The 21,184-nt window shown below is 45.7% G+C and overlaps 1 protein-coding gene across 1 annotated transcript in view; it reads right to left on the reverse strand.

Moving 5' to 3' along the window:
• The window catches only part of ddias (DNA damage-induced apoptosis suppressor), a 51,749-nt gene that overhangs the window by 17,077 nt on the left and 13,488 nt on the right, over positions 1-21,184 (reverse strand). The window contains exons 2-3 of the mRNA XM_085998894.1: positions 12,424-12,544; positions 6,014-6,175 (exon numbers count right to left, since the gene is read on the reverse strand). Of these exons, the coding sequence (XP_085855020.1) occupies positions 6,014-6,175; positions 12,424-12,544 (283 nt within the window). The remainder of the gene's footprint in view (positions 1-6,013; positions 6,176-12,423; positions 12,545-21,184) is intronic.

Raw genomic sequence — 21,184 nt, forward strand, 5'->3', positions numbered from 1 at the left:
ACTTCAGATTCTTCAAAATAATGTAAAAGTTTTTTAAATTTTATAAAAGTTCACAAAACATTCATAAAATAGCAGATAACTTACTTTCCCTGCAGCTGTGTAACTACAAAGTCCTCTGCAGCTGCTTGGAGAGATTGGGGGCGTGTCCTAGTACAATGAGACCTTAAGGGGCGTGTCTCACTTGCACTGCACGCTCCAGGCTTCGCGCTGGCTGCACTCCTGGGCGGCGTGACATCATACGCTGCCCGGGATTCTTCTTTCTGTTTCAGCAAGTCCAGGCGTCCCTGGAGGAGATCGGCAGGAGCGCGGGGTAAGTGCAAATACGGGGCTGCAAGCCCCGTTCACCAATTTCTGGCCCATTGTTGCATATAGGCTGAATTGCTACTATGTTTCATGGATGTTTTACTGCAAGTCGTGAAAATAATGTAATTTTACTGCTTCAAGTGCCCAAAAAGAGGAATGGGAAAGCCTAATACACAACCATAACCTAGCATCTCTCAGTACCTTTTGTTACCCAGTCTTAAGTGGCAAGCATCACAAATATCTCCACTCCAGGGAGGGGGTCTTTTAAATGAGTTACAGGAGGGTGAAGCACAGAGCACAAGTGAGCTGGAGCAAGAGCAGTTAGAATTGCATGAGATGCCATCTGTAGCCCAGAGTCAGCTTGAAGGCTGTTTCAGCTGTTGTGCCTAGCGATTCGGACCAAACAGGGCCAGTTTACAAATGTACTTTGATAGATCCTGGAGAACCTTTCAAGGAGCCATTTGAGATAGTGCAAAACTATGCAGTCTGCTTGGCACAATCTAAAAAGGAGTATGCAACCCACATCTGTGCAGAGCTGCGTGACTGCTTGACTGAGCTGAAGACCTCCAAGAGCTCTCTGCAATGGCACACCCCCTGACAGAATTCCTAAGCTCAGGCTTAGCTTCAATCATGAATGATTTGCCTAGTGTTCTGAATACATTGAGCATCAATGTATAGCAGTATGTCTTCATTAGATTCGTCATGTTCGAGAATCAGATTGAGACCACCATAACCATGGGCTTGAACAATCTTATTGTTGCCAAAAGTAGTTTCCACACAGATCCGTAGCTGTACTGAGTGAGTGAAAGCTGTAGGAGAATGACAGGCATGAATAAAAGTGATGTGTCTCAGGAAGACGCCACATCTATTACAACTAACTGTCTTGCTCAAATGATTACAGGTGTATTATAAAATGTACAGGCCTAGGCACCTGCCATCTACTGACTCAGCATAAAAGTTACAGGACCACTTCCATTCTTAAAGGCATGCAAAGACCACAAAGCAGTCACCCATCTCACTTCCTCCTCCCGCTGAGGAAACACTGAAGCACAAAGCTAGGAAGTAGAAGATACAAACCATACATTCACATTTGGGGAATTATTGCCATTAAGTGAACACATCTACACCACACATCATGAGGGTCAATAACATTTGGATAAATTATCACTGTCACTGGTTACTATTACCCGTCTTCTCCTGACGACCCCATTGCAGGGCAAGGTTATGTTGTTACATATTTTCCAGAAGGAAATAGAAGAATGGAGCCGCTCATACAAACAACAAGAACTTCATTTATAAAGAACCTTTAATATAGAAAAGCCTCCCAAAGCACTTTGCACAGCTTCAAGAAAAAAAAGTGCGCAGAACCAATGAAAGGGTATGAAGAAGGGTGACCAAAAGCTATACAAAGAGGTGGGTTTTAAGGAAGGTCTGAATGGTGGTGAGGTTTTGGGAAGGAATTCTAGAGCATGTGGCCCAGATGACTGAAAGCACAGCTGCCGATGGTGGGATGAAGAGAGTAGAAGAATGCACTAGAGGCTGGAGGCAGAGAGAGAGTTCAGGGGAGGGATTATAGTGCTGGAGAAGGTTACTGAGATAAAGAGGTGAGGACACGAAGAATTTAAACATAAAGATGGGAATCTTAAGTTTGAAGTATTGGGGAACCAGGAGTCAATGGAGGTCAGTGAAGACAGAGGTGATGGGTAAGTGCTACTTGGTACAGGACAGGATATGAACGGTAGAGTTTTGGACGAGCTAATGTTTAGAGATGGTGGAGAATGGGAGGTTGGCCAGGAGAACGTCGAAATAGTTGAGCCTGGAGGTGAAGGCTTCAGTGGCAGATGAGCTGAGGCACGTAGTGCCGCGGCATTGCAGGCCTCCCTCCCGATTAAAGGGGAGGGGCCAAGTGCTGCGCGCACCGGGGCCCTGCTAGACCACCGGGGAGCGGGGTGCCATGAAAACAGCCCGGCACTCAAGAGGAAAAAAAAATGGCCGCCGACACCTGCCCTTTAAGTAGCGCCATCCTGACCCTGTCGGACAGATCGTCTGGCAATAGGTCAGGGGGCGCAACCCAAGTTTGCGGCCAGGGCAGCACCATGGAGCGCTATCGGCTACCACCACCACTAACCTCCCGCTGAATTTTGCGGGCGGCGTTACGCCCGGACACTAGGGGATTTGCGGCCCGTTAGAGACCCCCAGGGGTGCTAACAAGAGGCGCAAATCAACCCAATTTCCCCCCCAAGATTTCTAAAACTTGTGGGAATACTGCTCTTTAACCACTAGAGGTCAGTATATTGTAAATTAGTGACAAAACCTGCTGGAAGCTGGCTGCCTTAGCATGAAGGAACTCATCATCTGGAGCAGTAACCAGTTATTACAGTCAAACACACCACACGCTGGCGTGTGTGACTGCAGCACCAGCTGGTTACTGTACCAGCAGTTAGCTGTTACTTACTCCACATATGACTGGGGTAAGGCGTGGCGGTGACACATCACAGATGTTATTATTTAAATCCGAGTGCTGGTGAGCATAGGAAACAGACTGAAAGAGACAACATACCATATAAAAAAATTCTCAATTTTTTGCGGGACTGGAGCGATGATTGAATCTAACAAGTTAAAAAAAGAAAAATGACACCATTTTACAGTATTCTGAAACTGCTTAGTCTATGTGTCAAATATTGGCCCAGAAATTCCAGAACGGGGCTTGCAGCGCGTGCAAGCCCCGTATTTGCACTTACCCCGCGCTCGTGCCGATCAGCTTCTGGGACGCCTGAACTTGCAGAAATAGAAAGCACATTCCCGGGCAGCGTATGACGTCACGCCGCCCAGGAGTGCAGCCAGCGCGAAGCCAGGAGCGTGCAGTGTAAGTAAGACACGCCCCTTGAGGTCTCAGTTTCACTGGACACGCCCCCAATGTTTCTGTCAAGCTGCTAAGGATTTTTACATGCAAAGCAGCAGTTTAAATAGGTTTTTGGAAGTTTTTTGAAGATTTTGGTAACTTTTATAAACTTTTTAAAATGTTTACATTATTTTGAGTAATCTGAAGTAGTTTTAAAGAGAATTAAAGCAATTTAAAGACTTTTAAAAGCCCTAAAAGAATTTTTTAAATTCCATTAATTTATTTAGCAATGTCGTCGTCATACGTGTCTTCACACTGTTCCCTTTGGGGAACTGTATGAAGTGGTGGAAGGATTTATGGCCATGATTAACGCTCATTCCGTGACCGTAACCATCTTTGAACCAGCCATTAGGGCGGTTAGTCCTATGGCGGGAGGGTTTTACGGGCTCCCACAAGCTATACAAGGAGGGGGGGCCACCCACACCCACGGACGCAAATATCCCACTGGATGTCAACCCAGAATTTAGAGCCGGAGCTCCGACTCCACTTGCCGGGACTGTCTGGAGCGGGGTTCGAAACCCTACCCTGATCTGGCCCAGCGGCGGGGATCCTACCGCTATGCCAAAGGCCCAATCCGATTAGCAACGTGAAATGGCTGGAATGAGCACAATTCACGGCATTAAAAGAACTCACAATTGAACTGATGATGACCTCAGCAATCTCCTCAAGGAGGTGGAGGCGCAGCGCCTGCTCATCATTGGCAATGAGAAGTCAAAGGCGCCGCAAAAAGGGCAGATGATAGCTTGGTCTTTCAAGTGGCAGCATAGGGCTCCAGTCACGGGGAGGGAAAAGGCGCAGGAAACGTATGGGTGTCACCTTTTGTGCGGAGTGGGCCTTTTGCGTAGCAGTAAGCATCCCCGCCGCTGGGCCAGAAGGAGTAGGGTTTCGAACCCCACTCCAGACAGTCCCGGCAAGTGGAGTCGGAGCCCCAACTTTAAATTCTGGGTGGACATCCAGCGGGATACTTGCGTCCGTGGGTGTTGGTGGCCCCCCCCCCCCTCAGATGGGTTGTGGGAGCCCGTAAAACCCTCCCGCCATAGGACTAACCACCCTAATGGCTGGTTCAAAGATGGTTACGGTCACGGAATGAGCGTTAATAACGGCCATAAATCCTTCCACCACTTCATACAGTTCCCCAAAGGGAACACAGTGTGAGGATACATACGATGATGACCTCTTGCGCAATGCACCTCCTTGGACCCTCAGTCGCAGATGCGAGGGGGCAAGTCGTGCAATTGTTAAATTTTTTATTGTATTGACATGTAAAATGTTGGCCCAGTAATTCCCTTCCAAATGCGCTAGTACGGTCGGGGCACTTACGCATCTGGCCGGATGAAATGCCGGTTTTCAGCATGCACAGTGCATGTGGGGAAAACCGGCATTTCCTGTCCTCTGAACGAAGGGGTTCAGAGGCAGAACGCGTGCGACTGCACAGGCAGCGCGTGCGCAGTATAATTCGCCGCTTTCATTAATGCTTTCAGTGAGGTCCAGTCATTACAACTTACACATGAAAAAAGCATGGGTACAGTTGCTCCAGAGGCTGCGGAGGAAGATATTTCTTATCGTGGAGCTTCTGAAAGTATGTATGTCTGTATATATTCCTTTGCGTGTTATGTATATATTCCTTTACTTATGTGTATGAATGTATTATTTAATTATGACTTTCAGAGAAAGTAACTTATTGGAAAATCATAATTAAAAATATACATTCATACACATTAGTAAAGGAATATAAAACATACATACATATACGTAAAGGAATATATGTGGACATACATACATAACTCATTCTAACATTCCATTCACACAGCCACAATTGCTCCTTCTACCTACCGTTCTGAAAACCCGTTTAAAAAAAAAAAAAAAATTAAAGTTTAAAACTTACTTGAAATTTCTTAAAATAACTTCCCTCCCTTTCCCAAACCTAAATATTGCATTTCATAAGCTCCTTCATAAAATATATCTCCTTCCCCAGCCAATGAACAACTTTACACTTGCTTTTTTCACGTGTAAGTTCTAGGGACTTACCCTCACTGAATCCATCAGTGAAATCTACAAAGTTCACTGCGCAAGCGCTGCCTGTGCAGTCGCACGCGCTGTGAATAGACCTCGGGTCTGGAAATGCCGGCATTCCCCGCATGCGCTGTTCCTGCTGAACGCCGGCATTTCCAACGGCCAGATGCGTGAGTAACCCGGCCGTACTCACGCTTCTGGCCTGGAATTTCTGGCCCATTAGTACTATACTGGCTTTATGTGGTTAAATAGGTTTTCACTTGATTAATCTGGCAAAAAAGTATTGTATAAAAGAAAGTATTTAATGAGCTACCTGGTCAAATACATGTTCTGAAAGACGAACTTCATCATTCCCAATAAAAAAAAATGCAACTTGATCTTTGCCACTCTAGTTTCAACTATGGATACTGTCAATTCAGACTTTTCTAATGTTATTTAAGTTTCTGTGATTCTACGGATTGAACAATAGAAATGTAACTGATAATATATTTGTGTATTAGGGGTCAACCAGTTTCTTGGTTCTGAATGAAGCACATGCTATAAAATTAGTTTTGTAATTTCTCCACAACCCTGGCCGCAGGGAAAGGCAGGAGGTGGAAGAAGCAGGTCGCATTTCTTTCAGCATTCAAAATACTTTAGGTTTTGTTTTTACTGAAGCTAATTGTTAAAGAGATCTAATCATCATACTTCAATAACAGCTTATTCTTTGACTATAATAAATGAACCGTTAGATTTTATAAGCAGGTCTTAATACAGATGGTGTTACCAAGACACCGTAACATTTTTAATATTTACCTGTGTAGAAATCCCGCTGCTGCTCCAAAATAAGGTTCAAGACAGCTCCCGAAGACAGTAATATTAAATATGTCACTTTTTCCTGCAACTTTTACAGAAAGTCTGTACCTGTAATTCATATTCTGTGCTTTGGACACACAGTCACGTTTTGGGCACTGGAATCTAGAGAAAAAAATTAATTAGTAGACAGAAGATCACTATAATTCAGTTTTCACAAGACACGCATTTGCTGTGCTTCAAGCAGCAAAAAGAAAGCTGTACCATACATCATGACAGGTTGGGTGATTATACTGCATCTGCCATGCATCTGCCCAATGTGGATAAATGCGAGGTTATCCACTTTGGTGGCAAAAACAGGAAGGCAGATTATTATCTGAACAGCAATACATTGGGAGAAGGGGAAGTGCAACGAGACCTGGGTGTTCTTGTGCACCAGTCGCTGAAGGCAAGCATGCAGGTGCAGCAGGCGGTTAAGAAGGCAAATGGTATGATAGCAAAATACTGCAGATGTTGGAAATCCGAAATAACAACAGAAAATGCTGGAAAAACTCAGCAGGTCAGGCAACATCCGTGGAGAGAAATTTGAGTTGACGTTTCGGGTCGAACCCTTCTTCAAAACTGGAAAGAAAAGAAACTAGATCGAAGGCAGGGCTGCGATCGGACAAAAGAATAAAAGAAACAAAAGAAGTAAAAGAGATTAGAAGCTAGACGAGATGGTAATAGGCTGAGATTGGGTGTAAAGTGTACTGGCAGGGCAAGAGATAGCTGCCAGGTGTGAGAGAGAAACAAAAGGAAATGGGGGGGGGGGGGGGGTGGGGAAAGGAGTGGAAAAATTACAAGAAAAAATGAAATAGGGGCCGAGCTTATGATCTGAAATTGTTGAACTCGATATTGAGTCCGGAAGGCTGCAGAGTGCCTAATCGGAAGATGAGGTGCTGTTCCTCGAGTTTACGTTGAGCTTCCGTGGAACAATACAAGAATGGTATGTTGGCCTTCATAGCGAGAGGATTCGAGTACAGGAGCAAGGATGTCTTGTTGCAGTTGTACAGGGCCTTGGTGAGACCACACCTTGAGTATTGTGTGCAGTTTTGGTCGCCTTATCTGAGGAAGGATGTTCTTGCCATGGAGGGAGTGCAGCGAAGATTCACCAGACTGATACCTGGGATGGCAGGAATGACGTATGAGGAGAGATTGGGTCGATTAGGCTTATATTCACTGAAGTTTAGAAGAATGGGAGGGGATCTCATTGAAAATTCTAACAGGACTGGACAGACTAGATGCAGGAAGGATGTTCCCGATGGCGAGGGAGTCCAGAACCAGGGGTCACAGTCTAAAGATAAGGGGTAAGCCATTTAGGATTGAGATGAGGAGGAATTTCTTCACCCAGAGAGTGGTGAACCTGTGGAATTCTCTACCACAGAAGGCAGTTGAGGCCAATTCATTAAATATATTCAAGAAGGAGTTAGATATATTTCTTAAGGCTAAAGGGATCAAGGGATATGGGGAGAAAGCAGGGACAGGGTACTGAATTTGGATGATCAGCCATGATCTCATTAAATGGCGGAGCAGGCTCGAGGGGCCGAATGGCCTACTCCTGCTCCTATCTTCTATGTTTTCTATGAGAAGACTAGGAGAATTGAGAGCACACGTACACACTCACCCACGACTGCCAAAGACCATAAAAGCACGACTTTCACTAGTAAAAACTAAATCTAGTGTGTCACAAATTGCCTGAAGAAAGCTATTGTCAAGATGCTTATTTACAATTCACTTGGAAGCATCCATAGGCACAAAATAAAATGAAATATTTCAGCCAGGTCTTTGATATGGGAAATGCTAATAGAATACATTAAGAACGCTACAGAAAGTTATTTTATGCTATAGTTAATATATCTAAGATTAATTTCATATTTCAAAAGATACTGCATCACATTCTAATTACTGGAAATATTTTTCTTTGCACACTTTATTCAACACAAATTTTTTTAAAGTTCAGGAATTCTAAGGTCACACTACACTGCACTGGAAGCACAATAGAATACAGCACCATCCAAGGAGATTACTTTCTGTACATGCTATTCCCCATCTATCGTAAAAACAAAAATTATCACGATATCTCCTACCCATTATGAGACATCCTGATGTTTGTACAATATGTATTTTCTTCAGTTGTTTTGGTGAACTCATACTTCAGAACAGCTCCATTGATTTCACTGGAAGCCAGTCCTTTGGACTGGCACAGGGGCTGATGTAGAGCAACCATCAGTTGAGACCCACAAGGCTAGAAATATTGTACAAAAATTACTGTTTTAAGGGGACGATGGGGTGAGTACTTCGTACAGAAATACTCCTCTAACCTTTGCTGCTCCTGCATTCATTTTTTGCCACTTTACTAAGTGATTATATAGCCGAGGAGCCTTTGGATACAATATTTATCTAACAGACAGACTTAGCAAAAAACTTGGTCACTCATACATTCTGATAAATGTTATATTGGGCAGGTACGTGATGCGTTTTCTTAAATATCATGGAGATATACAAAAATAATGACAACTTTTATTTTGCAATGCCACAGCACATTGGCTAGTAAATAAAAATGATGAAATGTTGATGTACTTTGTGTAAATCAGGTATTGTGAGAACTAATAGTGTTACAGTAAAGAGTGCAACGTGAAAACAGGTTCATGAAAAGTATCTCATAGACTAATCAATAGAGCTCAATATATAATTAACTTTAACTACTAAATTCAAAACAAGACGTTACAAAAATTGAAGAATAGGATAGCACTTGCGTTTATACATCACCTTATCCCATTCTCAGGACATTCTACAGTACATCATATACCAAAAATGATAGTCAATCACTTATGTGGGTAAACACAGCAAAATCCCACAAACAGCAAATCAGATGAATAGCTAGTTAAACTGCTCAGCCCAGGGTACGATTTGACCCTGAACCGAGCTTCCGACCCCATATCCTCTCCATCACCTCCCTAACATCGCCCGTCTCTGACCCAGCCTCAGCCCATCTGCTGTAGAAATCCCCATCCATGCTTTTGTTACCTCCAGACACAATTATTCCAATGCTCTCCCGGCCAGACTCCGATCTTCCACCCTCCGTAAACTTCAGCTCATCTAAAACTCTGCTGCCCATATCCTAACTCACACCAAGTCCCATTCACCCATCATCCCTGTACTCGCTGACCTACATTGACTCCCAGTCCAGCAATGACTCAAATTTAAAATTCTTATCCTTGTGTTCAAATCCCTCCATGGCCTCACTCCTCCCTAACTCTGTAACCACTTCCAGCCCTACAACCAACGTTCCCTATAAGCTGTGCGGTCATGCAACTCTTTGCCGGTCCCGGGTTGCTTTATTAATGTTCAGTTTCATGCTTGCGTAAAACTGTTCATGGGCCACAAAGGGGCCGCGCACCCAAAAAAAATAAGAGGGAACATTGCCTACAATTCTCCGAGAACTCTGCGTTCCTCCAATTCTGGCCTCTTGTGCATCCTCAATTTCCTTTGCCCTTCATTGGTGGCCGTACCTTCAGCTATCTAGCCCAAACTTCTGGAATTCCCTCCGTAAACCCCTCTGGTTCTACCTCTCCTCCTTTAAGACGTTCCTTAAAACCTACCTCTTTGACCAAGGTATTGATCACATGTCCCAATATCTCCTTTTTGTGACACTGGGTCAAATTTTGTCTGATAATACTCCTGTGAAGCATGTTGGGGTGTTTCACTATGTTAAAAGCGCTATATAAATGCAAGTTGTTGTTTTTAAAATGGTGCTGGTTGAGAATAGTGTTGGTTAGGACACCAAAATAAATCTCTTTTTTGAATAATGCCATAGGACCTTTTACATCCACCTGAACAGACAGTTCTCTTGGTAGAACGTCTCCTCTGAAAGGTGCCATCTATAACAAACAGCATTCCCTCAGTACCGTACTGAAATGCCAGCTCAGATGACATGCTAGTCAGTGAATCATAGAATGGTTACAACACAGGAGTCCATTCGGCCCATCGAGCCCGTACCGGCACTCTGCAAGAGCACTTCAGCTAGTTCCACTCCCCCGCACTTTCCCCGAAGCCCTGCAAATATTTTTTCTTCAGGTACTTATCCAATTCCCTTTTGAAAGCCATGATTGAATCTGCCTCCACCACCATTTCAGGCAGTGCATTCCAGATCCTAACCACTTGCTGCGTAAAAAAGTTTTTCTTATGTCACCTTTGGTTCTTCTGCCAATCACCTTAAATCGGTGTCCTCTGGTTCTCGACCCTTCCGCCAATGGAAACAGTTTCAAGCCTATTATGTGACACTTTATCAAATGCCTTTTGGAAGTCCATGTACACTACATCAACTGCATTGCCCTCATCAATAAACTCAATCAAGTTAGTTAAACACGATTTGCCTTTAACAAATCCGTGCTGGCTTTCCTTAATTAATTCACACTTGTCCAAGTGACTGTTAATTTTGTCCTGGATTATCGCTTCTAAAAGTTTCCCCACTCCCGAGGTTAAACTGACTGGCCTGTAGTTGCTGGGTTTATCCTTACACCCGTTTTTGAACAAGGGTGTAACATTTGTAATTCTCCAGTCCTCTGGCACCACCCACGTATCTAAGGAGGATTGGGAAATTATGGCCAGTACCTCCACAATTTCCACCTTAACTTCCCTCAGCATCCTAGGATGCATCCCATCTGGTCCTGGTGACTTATCTACTTTAAGTACAGCCAGCCTTTCTAGTACCTCCTCGTTATCAATTTTTATCCCATCCAGTATCTCAACTACCTCCCCTTTCACTAGGACTTTAGCAGCATCTTCTTCCTTGGTAAAGACAGATGCAAAGTACTCATTTAGTACCTCAGCCATGCCCTCTGCCTCCATGCGTAGGTCTCCTTTTTGGTCCCTAATCAGCCCCACCCCTCCTCGTACTACCCGTTTACTATTTATATGCCTATAGAAGACTTTTGGATTCCCTTTCATATTAGCTGCCAATCTATTCTCATACTCTCTCTTTGCCCCTCTTATTTCCTTTTTCACTTCCCCACTGAACTTTCTATATTCAGCCTGGTTCTCATTGTATTCTCAACCTGACATCTGTCATACGCCCCCTTTTTCTGCTTCCTCTTATTCTCTATCCGTTTCATCATCCAGGGAGCTCTGACTTTAGTTGCCTTACCTTTCCCCCTCGTGGGAATGCACCTCGACTGTACCTGAACCATCTCCTCATTATTTGATTAGTTTTACCTGCCAATCTTTTGATTCCAATTTACCCGGGCCAGATCCATTCTCAACCCACTGAAACTGGCCTTCCTCCAATTAAGTATTTTTACTCTAGATTGCTCCCTGTCCTTTTCTATAGCTAATCTAAACATTATGATACTATGATCACTATTCCCTAAATGTTCCCCTACTGACACTTGCTCCACTTGACCCACCTCATTCCCCAGAACCAAATCTAGCAATGCCTCCTTCCTCGTTGGGCCAGAAACCTACTGATCAAGAAAGTTCCCCTGAACACACTTCAGAAATTCTTGTCCCTCTCTGCCCTTTACACTATCACTATCCCAGTCTATATTAGGATAGTTGAAGTACCCCATTATCACGACTCTATAATTCTTGCAACTCTCTAATTTTCCTGCAAATTTGCTCCTTTATATCGTTCCCACTAGTTGGTGACCTATAGAATACACCTAGTATCGAATCTCCTATCACTGTTGCTTTCCTGATCTTCCTCCTGCTGGGGCTTGAACTCACAGCATATGATTTATATCCTACATTGTTTCTTGTGACTTATTGGGACAGCTTATAGAAAGGATATAAACTATATCCACAGTCATTATGGATTCTCCAGGATACTACACAATATGTAAAGGAACGATTATACAATGTGTTGACGTGTCAATTTGCTTTGTCACAAGTGTTAAAACACTGGCTTAATCCTAGCATTCTGTGATAGTGGATTGGCGGTTAGGATCAGATCAGCCATGATCTTATTGAATGGCGGAGCAGGCTCGAGGGGCCGATTGGCCTACTCCTGCTCCTATTCCTTATGTTCTTATTTCCCATTCAGTAAGTTGCCAATCTCAATCCGATGGCCTAGATGAGAAATTTCCCACAGGGAAGAACATGCCCGGAGTCACCAGAGACATCCTTTCAATATTCTTAAATGCCACTCTAAGCCAAGCATTATAGAGGTCCATAAATAAGTTGTGTGCATCCTCATAGCTTCTAAATGGTGTTAGGTGTCAGAGAAATCTAAAGAGGGAAGGAAGATATATTTTAAAATACATGGGCGGAGGTTTAGATGGAAGAAAAAGACAAATGTAGAAAAAAACACAAGAAATTATGCGATGTACCGTAATATTATTTTCATCTGAAAACATTATGCCATCTTAACTTCATACCTGCCAAGAGTAAAAAGTAACCGGGATCCACATTTCTGACAAGCTGGATACAGAAAACAAGTGTCATGAAGACACAATATTGAGCCAACAAAAAAGGATCTCTTCCCATTCATGTGGTTCCCTAGGGACAAGAATGCAACACAAGAACATAGAGTTAATAACATGTTTGTATTAGAGGTGGAGTCAATATAGTTGAAATGCTTCAGTAAAAATGTTCAAATATGGAATGGATGACAATAATAAAATAAAAACAGAAAATGCTGGAAATACTCAGCAGGTCAGGCAGCATCTGTGGAGAGAGAAACAGAGCTAACGTTTCAGGTCGATGACCTCTTGTTGTCTGCCTCACCATTGAAATGCATTGAACAGCGTGACGTTCCTGTTCTTGCATGGTAGATATGAACTAAACTCATCACAGAAAGTTAAGTCAAGTCATATCAAGTCTAATTACCCTTTTAATGGTGTGATAAATGTTAATTACTGCCAATCAAACTCTCTGGCACTGAAAATTAACTATTACAAGTGTGGATTCTCATTATTTCAGGTTTTAATTGTTGTTGGGGATTTTTAAAATGTAAAATTTTAAATTACTTTTTTTTTACTTTTCCTTTCTGTCTTTTTTTCCTCTCTCTCTCAATGCAGTCTTTCTTTCCCTTTCTGTACCGGAGTTGACATTGACTTCACCAATTCTAACTTACAATTTGTTCTCAGTCCTTGTTAATTTCACAGTCCTTTAAGAGATACACAATTGCTTTTCTTGTTCACTCAGATCCCAGATGCCACGTTATCAGCAACTTGCCACGCAAAACTGTTAAAATCCTAAACATGCAAGGGCAAGTCGAACGAACAGCAGATGCCATTCGATGCCCTGCCACAGCAAATTCTGCCCCATTATCTCCGAGGTTCAAAAGGACTGATTAAATTGTTCAAATTTTGTTCTCGCTGCTTAGGGAATCTGAAGCCCTCTGCAAATTATGGTTTTATGTGTTAGATATTATCAGACTGATGTAGTTTATAATATTGCCTTTCTCAAGGACCTCATAATTTGTATATGTTTGCTTAAGGTTTTATTATAATAATGAACAGAAATATTTGATAAATATATATGCATGCAATAAGCTTTTAAGTATTCTTCAATCTATTTTGAACACTTGTGCAACAAATATTCAGTATATAGAAATCAAGGGGCCATTAATGGCATAAAAGGATGGCCAAGGGACTGGGTTAGCGCATTGTCCCAGGTCAACTTCAACATCGCTAATTTTTTCTCCTTTCATTTCTGGGGGATGGAGAGTTTGTGTGCTTGAAAGCACACTACATTTCTCTCCTTTTCCTGTCTTTTCCATGGCCTTCTTTGCCATGCACTGACTGCAACCAAGATGGCAGATGAGCCTTCCGTAAATGTCATTATGAACAAGCCAATAAGAGATATATGAGAATAGCCTGACAATAGCTCTTCCTTCAATTGTTCTTCACCCTGTGGGTAAGCAATTTCAATCCATGTTGCCTCCCCCACAATAACACAGCAGAGATCAAGAACTTAATGGTGAGGTATCGCTGTCAGAGATTCCTGGTCTACTACGCCATGGGGTTATGGGTTGGTTCCACATCTATCTGCATAATAAAGATATTATACATCTTATTAAAAATCTTGGGGTAGAGTTTCTGTTTTTGGTGCAACCTGGTATTTGCACCCAAAATGCGCTTGAAGTTGCACTGGTTAGGTTACACTTCAAGTTTCTGCTAAAATGCAATTGCATAATAAACCTAAAAAGGTGACTCAACCGTGGATAACGAGGGAAATTAGGGACAGCATAAAATCCAAAAAAAGGGCATATCAACTGGCAAAAAAAAGCACCAGACCGGAAGATTGGGGGCAGTACAGGATACAGCAAAAGAGGACAAAGGGATTAATCAGGAAGGGGAAAATAGAATACGAAAGTAAACTTGCAGCAAACATAAAGACAGACTGCAAAAGCTTTTATCGGTATATCAGGAGGAAAAGACTGGTAAAATCCCAAGTCGGTCCCTTGCAGTCCGATTCGGGAGAATATATAATGGAGAATAAGGAAATGGCAGACCAATTAAACTCATACTTTGGTTCTGTATTCACAAAGGAGGACACAAATAACCTCCCAGGAATATCGGCAAACATAGGGACTAATGAGAGGGAGGAGCTGACAGAAATTAGTATCTCTAGGGATATGGTGTTGGGTAAGTTGAGGGGACTGAAGGCCGACAAATCCCCGGGGCCTGATAAACTACATCCTAGGGTACTTAAGGAGGTGGCCCTGGAGATAGCAGATGCTCTAAGGATCATCTTCCGGAACTCCATTGACTCGGGAACAGTACCCGTGGATTGGAGGGTAGCTAATGTTACCCCAATATTTAAAAAGGGGGGTAGAGAGAAAGCAGGGAATTATAGACCAGTAAGCCTTACATCGGTTGTGGGCAAAATGCTAGAGTCCATTATTAAGGATAAAATAGCGGAGCACTTGACAAATGGGGAAAGGATCGGACAGAGTCAACATGGATTTACAAAGGGTAAATCGTGTTTGACTAATCTGCTGGAATTTTTTGAGGAAGTAACTGGTAAAATAGATGGGGGAGAGCCAGTGGATGTGGTGTACCTTGACTTCCAGAAAGCCTTCGATAAGGTCCCACACAAAAGATTATCATGCAAAATTAAGGCTCATGGGATTGGGGGCAAAGTATTAACGTGGATAGAGAACTGGCTGGCGGATAGAAAACAGAGAGTTGGAATAAACGGCTCGTTTTCGGAGTGGCAGGCAGTGACCAGCGGGGTGCCGCAAGGATCTGTCCTGGGACCCCAGCTGTTCACAATATATATAAATGATCTGGATCAGGGAATTGGATGCAATATTTCCAAATTCGCTGACGACACTAAACTAGGAGGAGGGGTGGGCTCTGATGAGGATGTCAGGAGGCTACAGTGCGATTTGGACAGGTTGGGGGAATGGGCGGATACGTGGCAGATGCACTATAATGTGGATAAATGCGAGGTTATCCACTTTGGGGGTAAAAACAGGAGGGTAGATTATTATCTAAATGGCAATAGATTGGGAGATGGGGAAGTGCAGAGGGACCTGGGTGTTCTTGTGCACCAGTCACTGAAGGAGAGCATGCAGGTGCAACAGGCGATTAAGAAGGCAAATGGTATGTTGGCCTTCATATCAAGGGGGTTCGAGTATAGGAATAGGGATACCTTACTACAGCTGTACAAGGTGCTGGTGAGACCGCATCTGGAGTATTGTGTACAGTTTTGGTCGCCCCATCTGCGGAAGGATGTTCTTGCCATGGAAAGAGTGCAACGGCGATTCACCAGGCTGATACCTGGAATGGCGGGAATGACCTACGAAGAGAGATTAAATAGTTTGGGCTTGTACTCACTGGAGTTTAGAAGATTGAGAGGGGATCTCATCGAAACATATAAAATTATGGCAGGCCTGGACAGGCTGAATTCAGAGAGAATGTTTCCAATGGCCGTGGAGCACAGAACCAGGGGCCACAGTCGAAAAATAGCGGGCAAATCATTTAAAACAGAGATGAGGAAGAATTTCTTCACTCAAAGAGTGGTGAGCCTGTGGAATTCCCTGCCACAGAGGGCTGTGAAGGCTAATTCAATAAATATTTTCAAGAGAGAATTGGATATATTTCTGAAGGCTAAGGGGATTAAGGGTTACGGAGAAAAGGCGGGGACGGGGTACTGAACTGGTAAGATCAGCTATGATCTCAGACGAAGATCAGCCATGATCTCATTGAATGGCGGAGCAGGCTCGAAGGGCCGAATGGCCTACTCCTGTTCCTATCTCTATGTATCTATGTATAATCACCAATGAAAGTCTTCATGAACCAGCACAATCAGGCACTGTAATAGCGTCTTTTTTTTTCTAATAAAAAGTATTCCTTTTTTTTTATAAAAGAGTGGTAACCTGGTGCAGTTTTATTAATACAGCTCAAAATAGGTTTAGCACCAAAAATAAGCATTTTTTAATAAGCGTATCCAGTCCTCCACCGGAGAGTAACCCGAATTAAAATTATACTGCACCATTTAATTGGTGTACACTAGTCAGTTTCTTAGTATATTAAATATTCTGTTAGTAAAAAAATTTGAAAACGTGCCTACAAGTGCCTGTGCGCCCAATACAATGAGCGCAATTTGAAGAGTCTTCCTGAGCGATCGCAATCTTGCAATTTCAACCTGGAAGGGCATGCCCAGTGTTGTGGGCAGGGCTTGATTTGGCTGCATTGAATCTTGAACCAGCATAAAAGATCACAGAAAACATGAGCGTAAATGTTTTTTGATGTAACTCACTTACTTTTAAAGTTGTGTGAACTTTTGAGTTGATTTGGCCAATTCCACACTGATTGCGCTGATATAGCAAGCATATACCCGACCCCCTTAGACCTGCAAGCACTTCCTGGCTACAAAACAATACTTCCCGCTGTCACGCTTTTCTTCACACTTTTGTGTCAACTTTTTCCTGGACCTATCGGGTACGGTAACATAGTGGGTATGTTACTGAACAAGTAACCCAGAGGCCTGGACTAATGATCCGGAGACGTGAGTGCAAATCCCACCACAGCAACTGGGGAATTTAAATTCAGTTACTGTAATTAAATAAATCTGGAATAAAAAGCTAGTATCAGTAATGGTGACCATGAAACTATCAGATTGTCTTAAAAACATATCTGGTTGGCTAATGTCCATTAGGGAAGGAAATCTTCAATCCTTACCTGGTCTGGCCTACATGTGACTCCAGACCCACAGCAATGTGGTTGACTCTTAACTGCCCTCTGAAATGGCCTAGCAAGCCACTCAGTTGTAAAAAACCGCTAAAAAACCGCCAAGAATAAAACCGGACAGACCAGCCGGCATCTGCATCGGCTACGGACACGACAACGGCACACCCAGCTCAGTCGACCCTGCAAAGTTCTCCTCACCAACATCTGGGGACTTGAGCCAAAATTGGGAGAGCTGTCCCACAGACCAGTCAAGCAACAGTCTGACACAGTCATACTCACAGAATCATACCTTTCAGTCAATGTCCCAAACTCCTCCATCACCATCCCTGGGTATGTCCAGGGGTGGCAGCACAGTTTGTATACAGTCGGGAAGGAGTGGCCCTGGGAGTCCGCAACATTGACTCTGGACCCCATGAAGTCTCATGGCTTCAGGTCAACCATGGGCAAGGAAACCTCCTGCTGATTACCACCTACTGCCCCTCCCTCAGCTGATGAATCAGTACTCCTTCATGTTGAACACCATTTGGAAGAAGCACTGAGAGTAGCAAGGGCACAGAATGTACTTTGGGTGGTGACTTCAATGTCCATCACCAAGAATAGCTCGGTAGCACCACAACTGACCGAGCTGGCCGAGTCCTGAAGGACATAGCTGAGAGTCTGGGCCTGCGACAGGTGGTGAGAGAACCTACTTGACCTCGTCTTCACCAATCTACCTGTCGCAGATGCCTCTGCCCAGGACAGCAGTGACCACTGCACAGTCATTATGGAGACAAAGTCCCGTCTTCATACTGAGGACACCATCCACCGTGTTGCATGGCATTACCACCGTGCTAAATGGGAAAGATTCAGAACAGATCTAGCAGCTCAAAGCTGGGCAACCATGAGGCACTGTGGGCCATCAGCAGCAGCCGAATTGTAATCCACCACAATCTGTAACCTCATGGCCTGGCATATCCCTCACTCTACCATTACCAACAAGCCAGGGGACCAACCCTGGTTCAATAAGGAGTGTAGAAGAGCAGCACCAGGTGTACCTAAAAATGCGGGGGAAAACAGGGGAAGCTACAACACAGGACTACATGCATGCTAAAAAGCGGAAGCAGCATGCTATAGATAGAGCTAAGCGATCCCACAATCAATGGATCAGATCAAAGCTGTGCAGTCTTGCCACATCCAGTCATGAATGGTGGTGGACAATTGAACAATTAACGGGAGGAGGGGGCTCCATGAATATCCCCATCCTCAATGATGGTGGAGCCCAGCACGTGAGTGCAAAAGACAAAGCTAAAGCGCTTGTAACCAGCCAGAAGTGCCGAGTGGATGATCCATCTCTGTTTCCTCCCGAGGTCCCCACCACCACATAAAGCCAGTCTTCAGCCAATTCTATTCACTCCACGTGATATCAAGAAACAGCTCATCACACTGGATACAGCAAAAGCTGTGAGTCCCGTCAACATCCCGGCTATCGTGCTGAAGACTTGTGCTCCAGAACTAGCTGCGCCTCTAGCCAAGCTGTTCCAGCACAGCTATAACACTGGCATCTATCTAACAATGTGGAAAACTGACCAGGTATGAAGGTGTCGTCGATAATGCTGTCAAGCAGCACTTACTCACCAATAGCCTGCTCACTGATCCCTCACTCACACACACCCCCCTCGCTCACACACACCCCCCCTCGCTCACACACACCCCCCCTCGCTCACACACAATACAATACAATACAATACAATACAAATCGCTTTATTGGCATGATAAGGTACATCTTATGTTGCCAAAGCATCAAAATACATTTATGGTTGAACACATAAACGCGGTTCCATTCATACAGTGTATAAACAGGTATATCCCTGAGTTTATAAATATATTTTCGCCTTGTTTATATATACTCTTGTCTTAGTTTACTGGTTGTCCCTCTGTTCATGGCAAGCTGTAACATAGTGTGCCGCCAGTGTTACACAGCTTCTCTCCTCCCCCAGTAGGAATGGGAGTTTTTGGTTGTCAGTCAGATTTCTGAATTCAGGGCATATTTGTGAGAATTTTTGATAGAAATTTTCTCTGATGCCCTGATATTTTCCACAGGCTGTGAGGAAGTGCATCTCTGTCTCTACACACACCCCCCCCCTCGCTCACACCCCCCCCCCCTCGCTCACACACCCCCCCCCCTCGCTCACACACACCCCCCTCGCTCACACACACCCCCCCCCTCGCTCACACACACCCCCCCTCGCTCACACACACCCCCCCCCTCGCTCACACACACCCCCCCCCTCGCTCACACACACCCCCCCTCGCTCACACACACCCCCCCCTCGCTCACACACACCCCCCCCCTCGCTCACACACACCCCCCCCTCGCTCACACACACCCCCCCTCGCTCACACACACCCCCCCTCGCTCACACACACCCCCCCTCGTTCACACACACCCCCCCTCGCTCACACACACCCCCCCTCGCTCACACACACCCCCCTCGCTCACACCCCCCCCTCGCTCACACACACCCCCCCTCGCTCACACACACCTCCCCTCGCTCACTCATACCCCACCTCGCTCACACACACCCCCCTCGCTCACACACACCCCCCTCGCTCACACACACCCCCCTCGCTCACACACCCCCCCCTCGCTCACACAGCGCCCCCCCCCCCTCGCTGGTATGGGAGTTTTTGGTCGTCATTCAAATTTCTGAATTCCGGGCATATTTTTGTGAATTTTGGGTAGAAATTCTCCCTTATGCCCTGATATTTTCTACAAGCTGTGAGGAAGTGCATCTCTGTCTCCACCACTCCCTGACTGCAGTGAGAGCATATCCTGTCCTCTCTTGGTAGCCGGGTCTGCCTGTGTCTACCTTTTTCGATCGCCAGGCTATGTTCACTAAGTCTGTACATTGTCAAGGTTTTTCTCAGTTTGCTATCCTTTACTCCCCCTCTCTCTTCCCCCCTCCCCCTCTCTCTTCCCCCCCTCCCCCTCTCTGTTCCCCCCCTCCCCCTCCCCCTCTCTCTTCCCCCCCTCCCCCTCTCTCTTCCCCCCCTCCCCCTCCCCCTCTCTCTTCCCCCCCTCCCCCTCTCTTCCCCCCCTCTCTTCCCCCCTCCCCCTCTCTCTTCCCCCCTCCCCCTCTCTCTCCCCCCCTCCCCCTCTCTCTTCCCCCCCTCCCCTCTCTCTCTTCCCCCCTTCCCCTCTCTCTTCCCCCTCTCTTCCCCCCCTCCCCCCTCTCTCTTCCCCCTCCCCCTCTCTTCCCCCTCCCCCTCTCTCTTCCCCCTCCCCCTCCCCCTTACCCCTCCCCCCCTCCCCCTCTGTCTCCCCCTCCCCCTCTCTCTTCCCCCCTCCCCCTCTCTTCCCCCCTCCCCCCTCTCCCTCTGTCTCCCCCTCCCCCTCTCTCTCCCCCCTCCCCCTCTCTTCCCCCCCTCCCCCCTCTCTTCCCCCCTCCCCCTCTCTCTTCCCCCTCCCCCCCTCTCTTTTTCCCCCCCCCCTCTTTTCCCCCCTCCCCCCCTCTCTTCCCCCCCTCCCTTCCCCCCTCCCCCTCCTCTCCTCCCCCCCTCTCTCTTCCCCCTCTCCCTCTCTTTCCCCCCTCCCCCTCTCTTCCCCCCTCCCCCACCCCTCTATCTTCCCCCCTCCCCCTCTCTCTTTGCCCCTCCCCCTCTCTCTTCTCCTCCACTCCCTGTGAGGAGCGAGGGGGTGTGAGTGAGCGAGGGGGGTGTGTGTGAGTGAGCGAGGGGGGGTGTGTGTGAGTGAGCGAGGGGGGTGTGTGTGAGTGGGCGAGGGGGGTGTGTGTGAGTGGCGAGGGGGGTGTGTGTGAGTGGGCGAGGGGGGTGTGTGTGACTGAGCGAGGGGGGTGTTGTGTGTGAGTGAGCGAGGGGGGTGTGTGTGAGTGAGCGAGGGGGGTGTGTGTGAGTGAGCGAGGGGGGTGTGTGAGTGAGCGAGGGGGGTGTGTGAGTGAGCGAGGGGGGTGTGTGAGTGAGCGAGGGGGGTGTGTGAGTGAGCGAGGGGGGTGTG

This window comes from Somniosus microcephalus, chromosome 10 (genome assembly GCF_052327205.1).
Source record: "Somniosus microcephalus isolate GS21.2 chromosome 10, FLI_Smic_1.0, whole genome shotgun sequence".
NCBI classification, from domain to species: domain Eukaryota; kingdom Metazoa; phylum Chordata; class Chondrichthyes; order Squaliformes; family Somniosidae; genus Somniosus; species Somniosus microcephalus.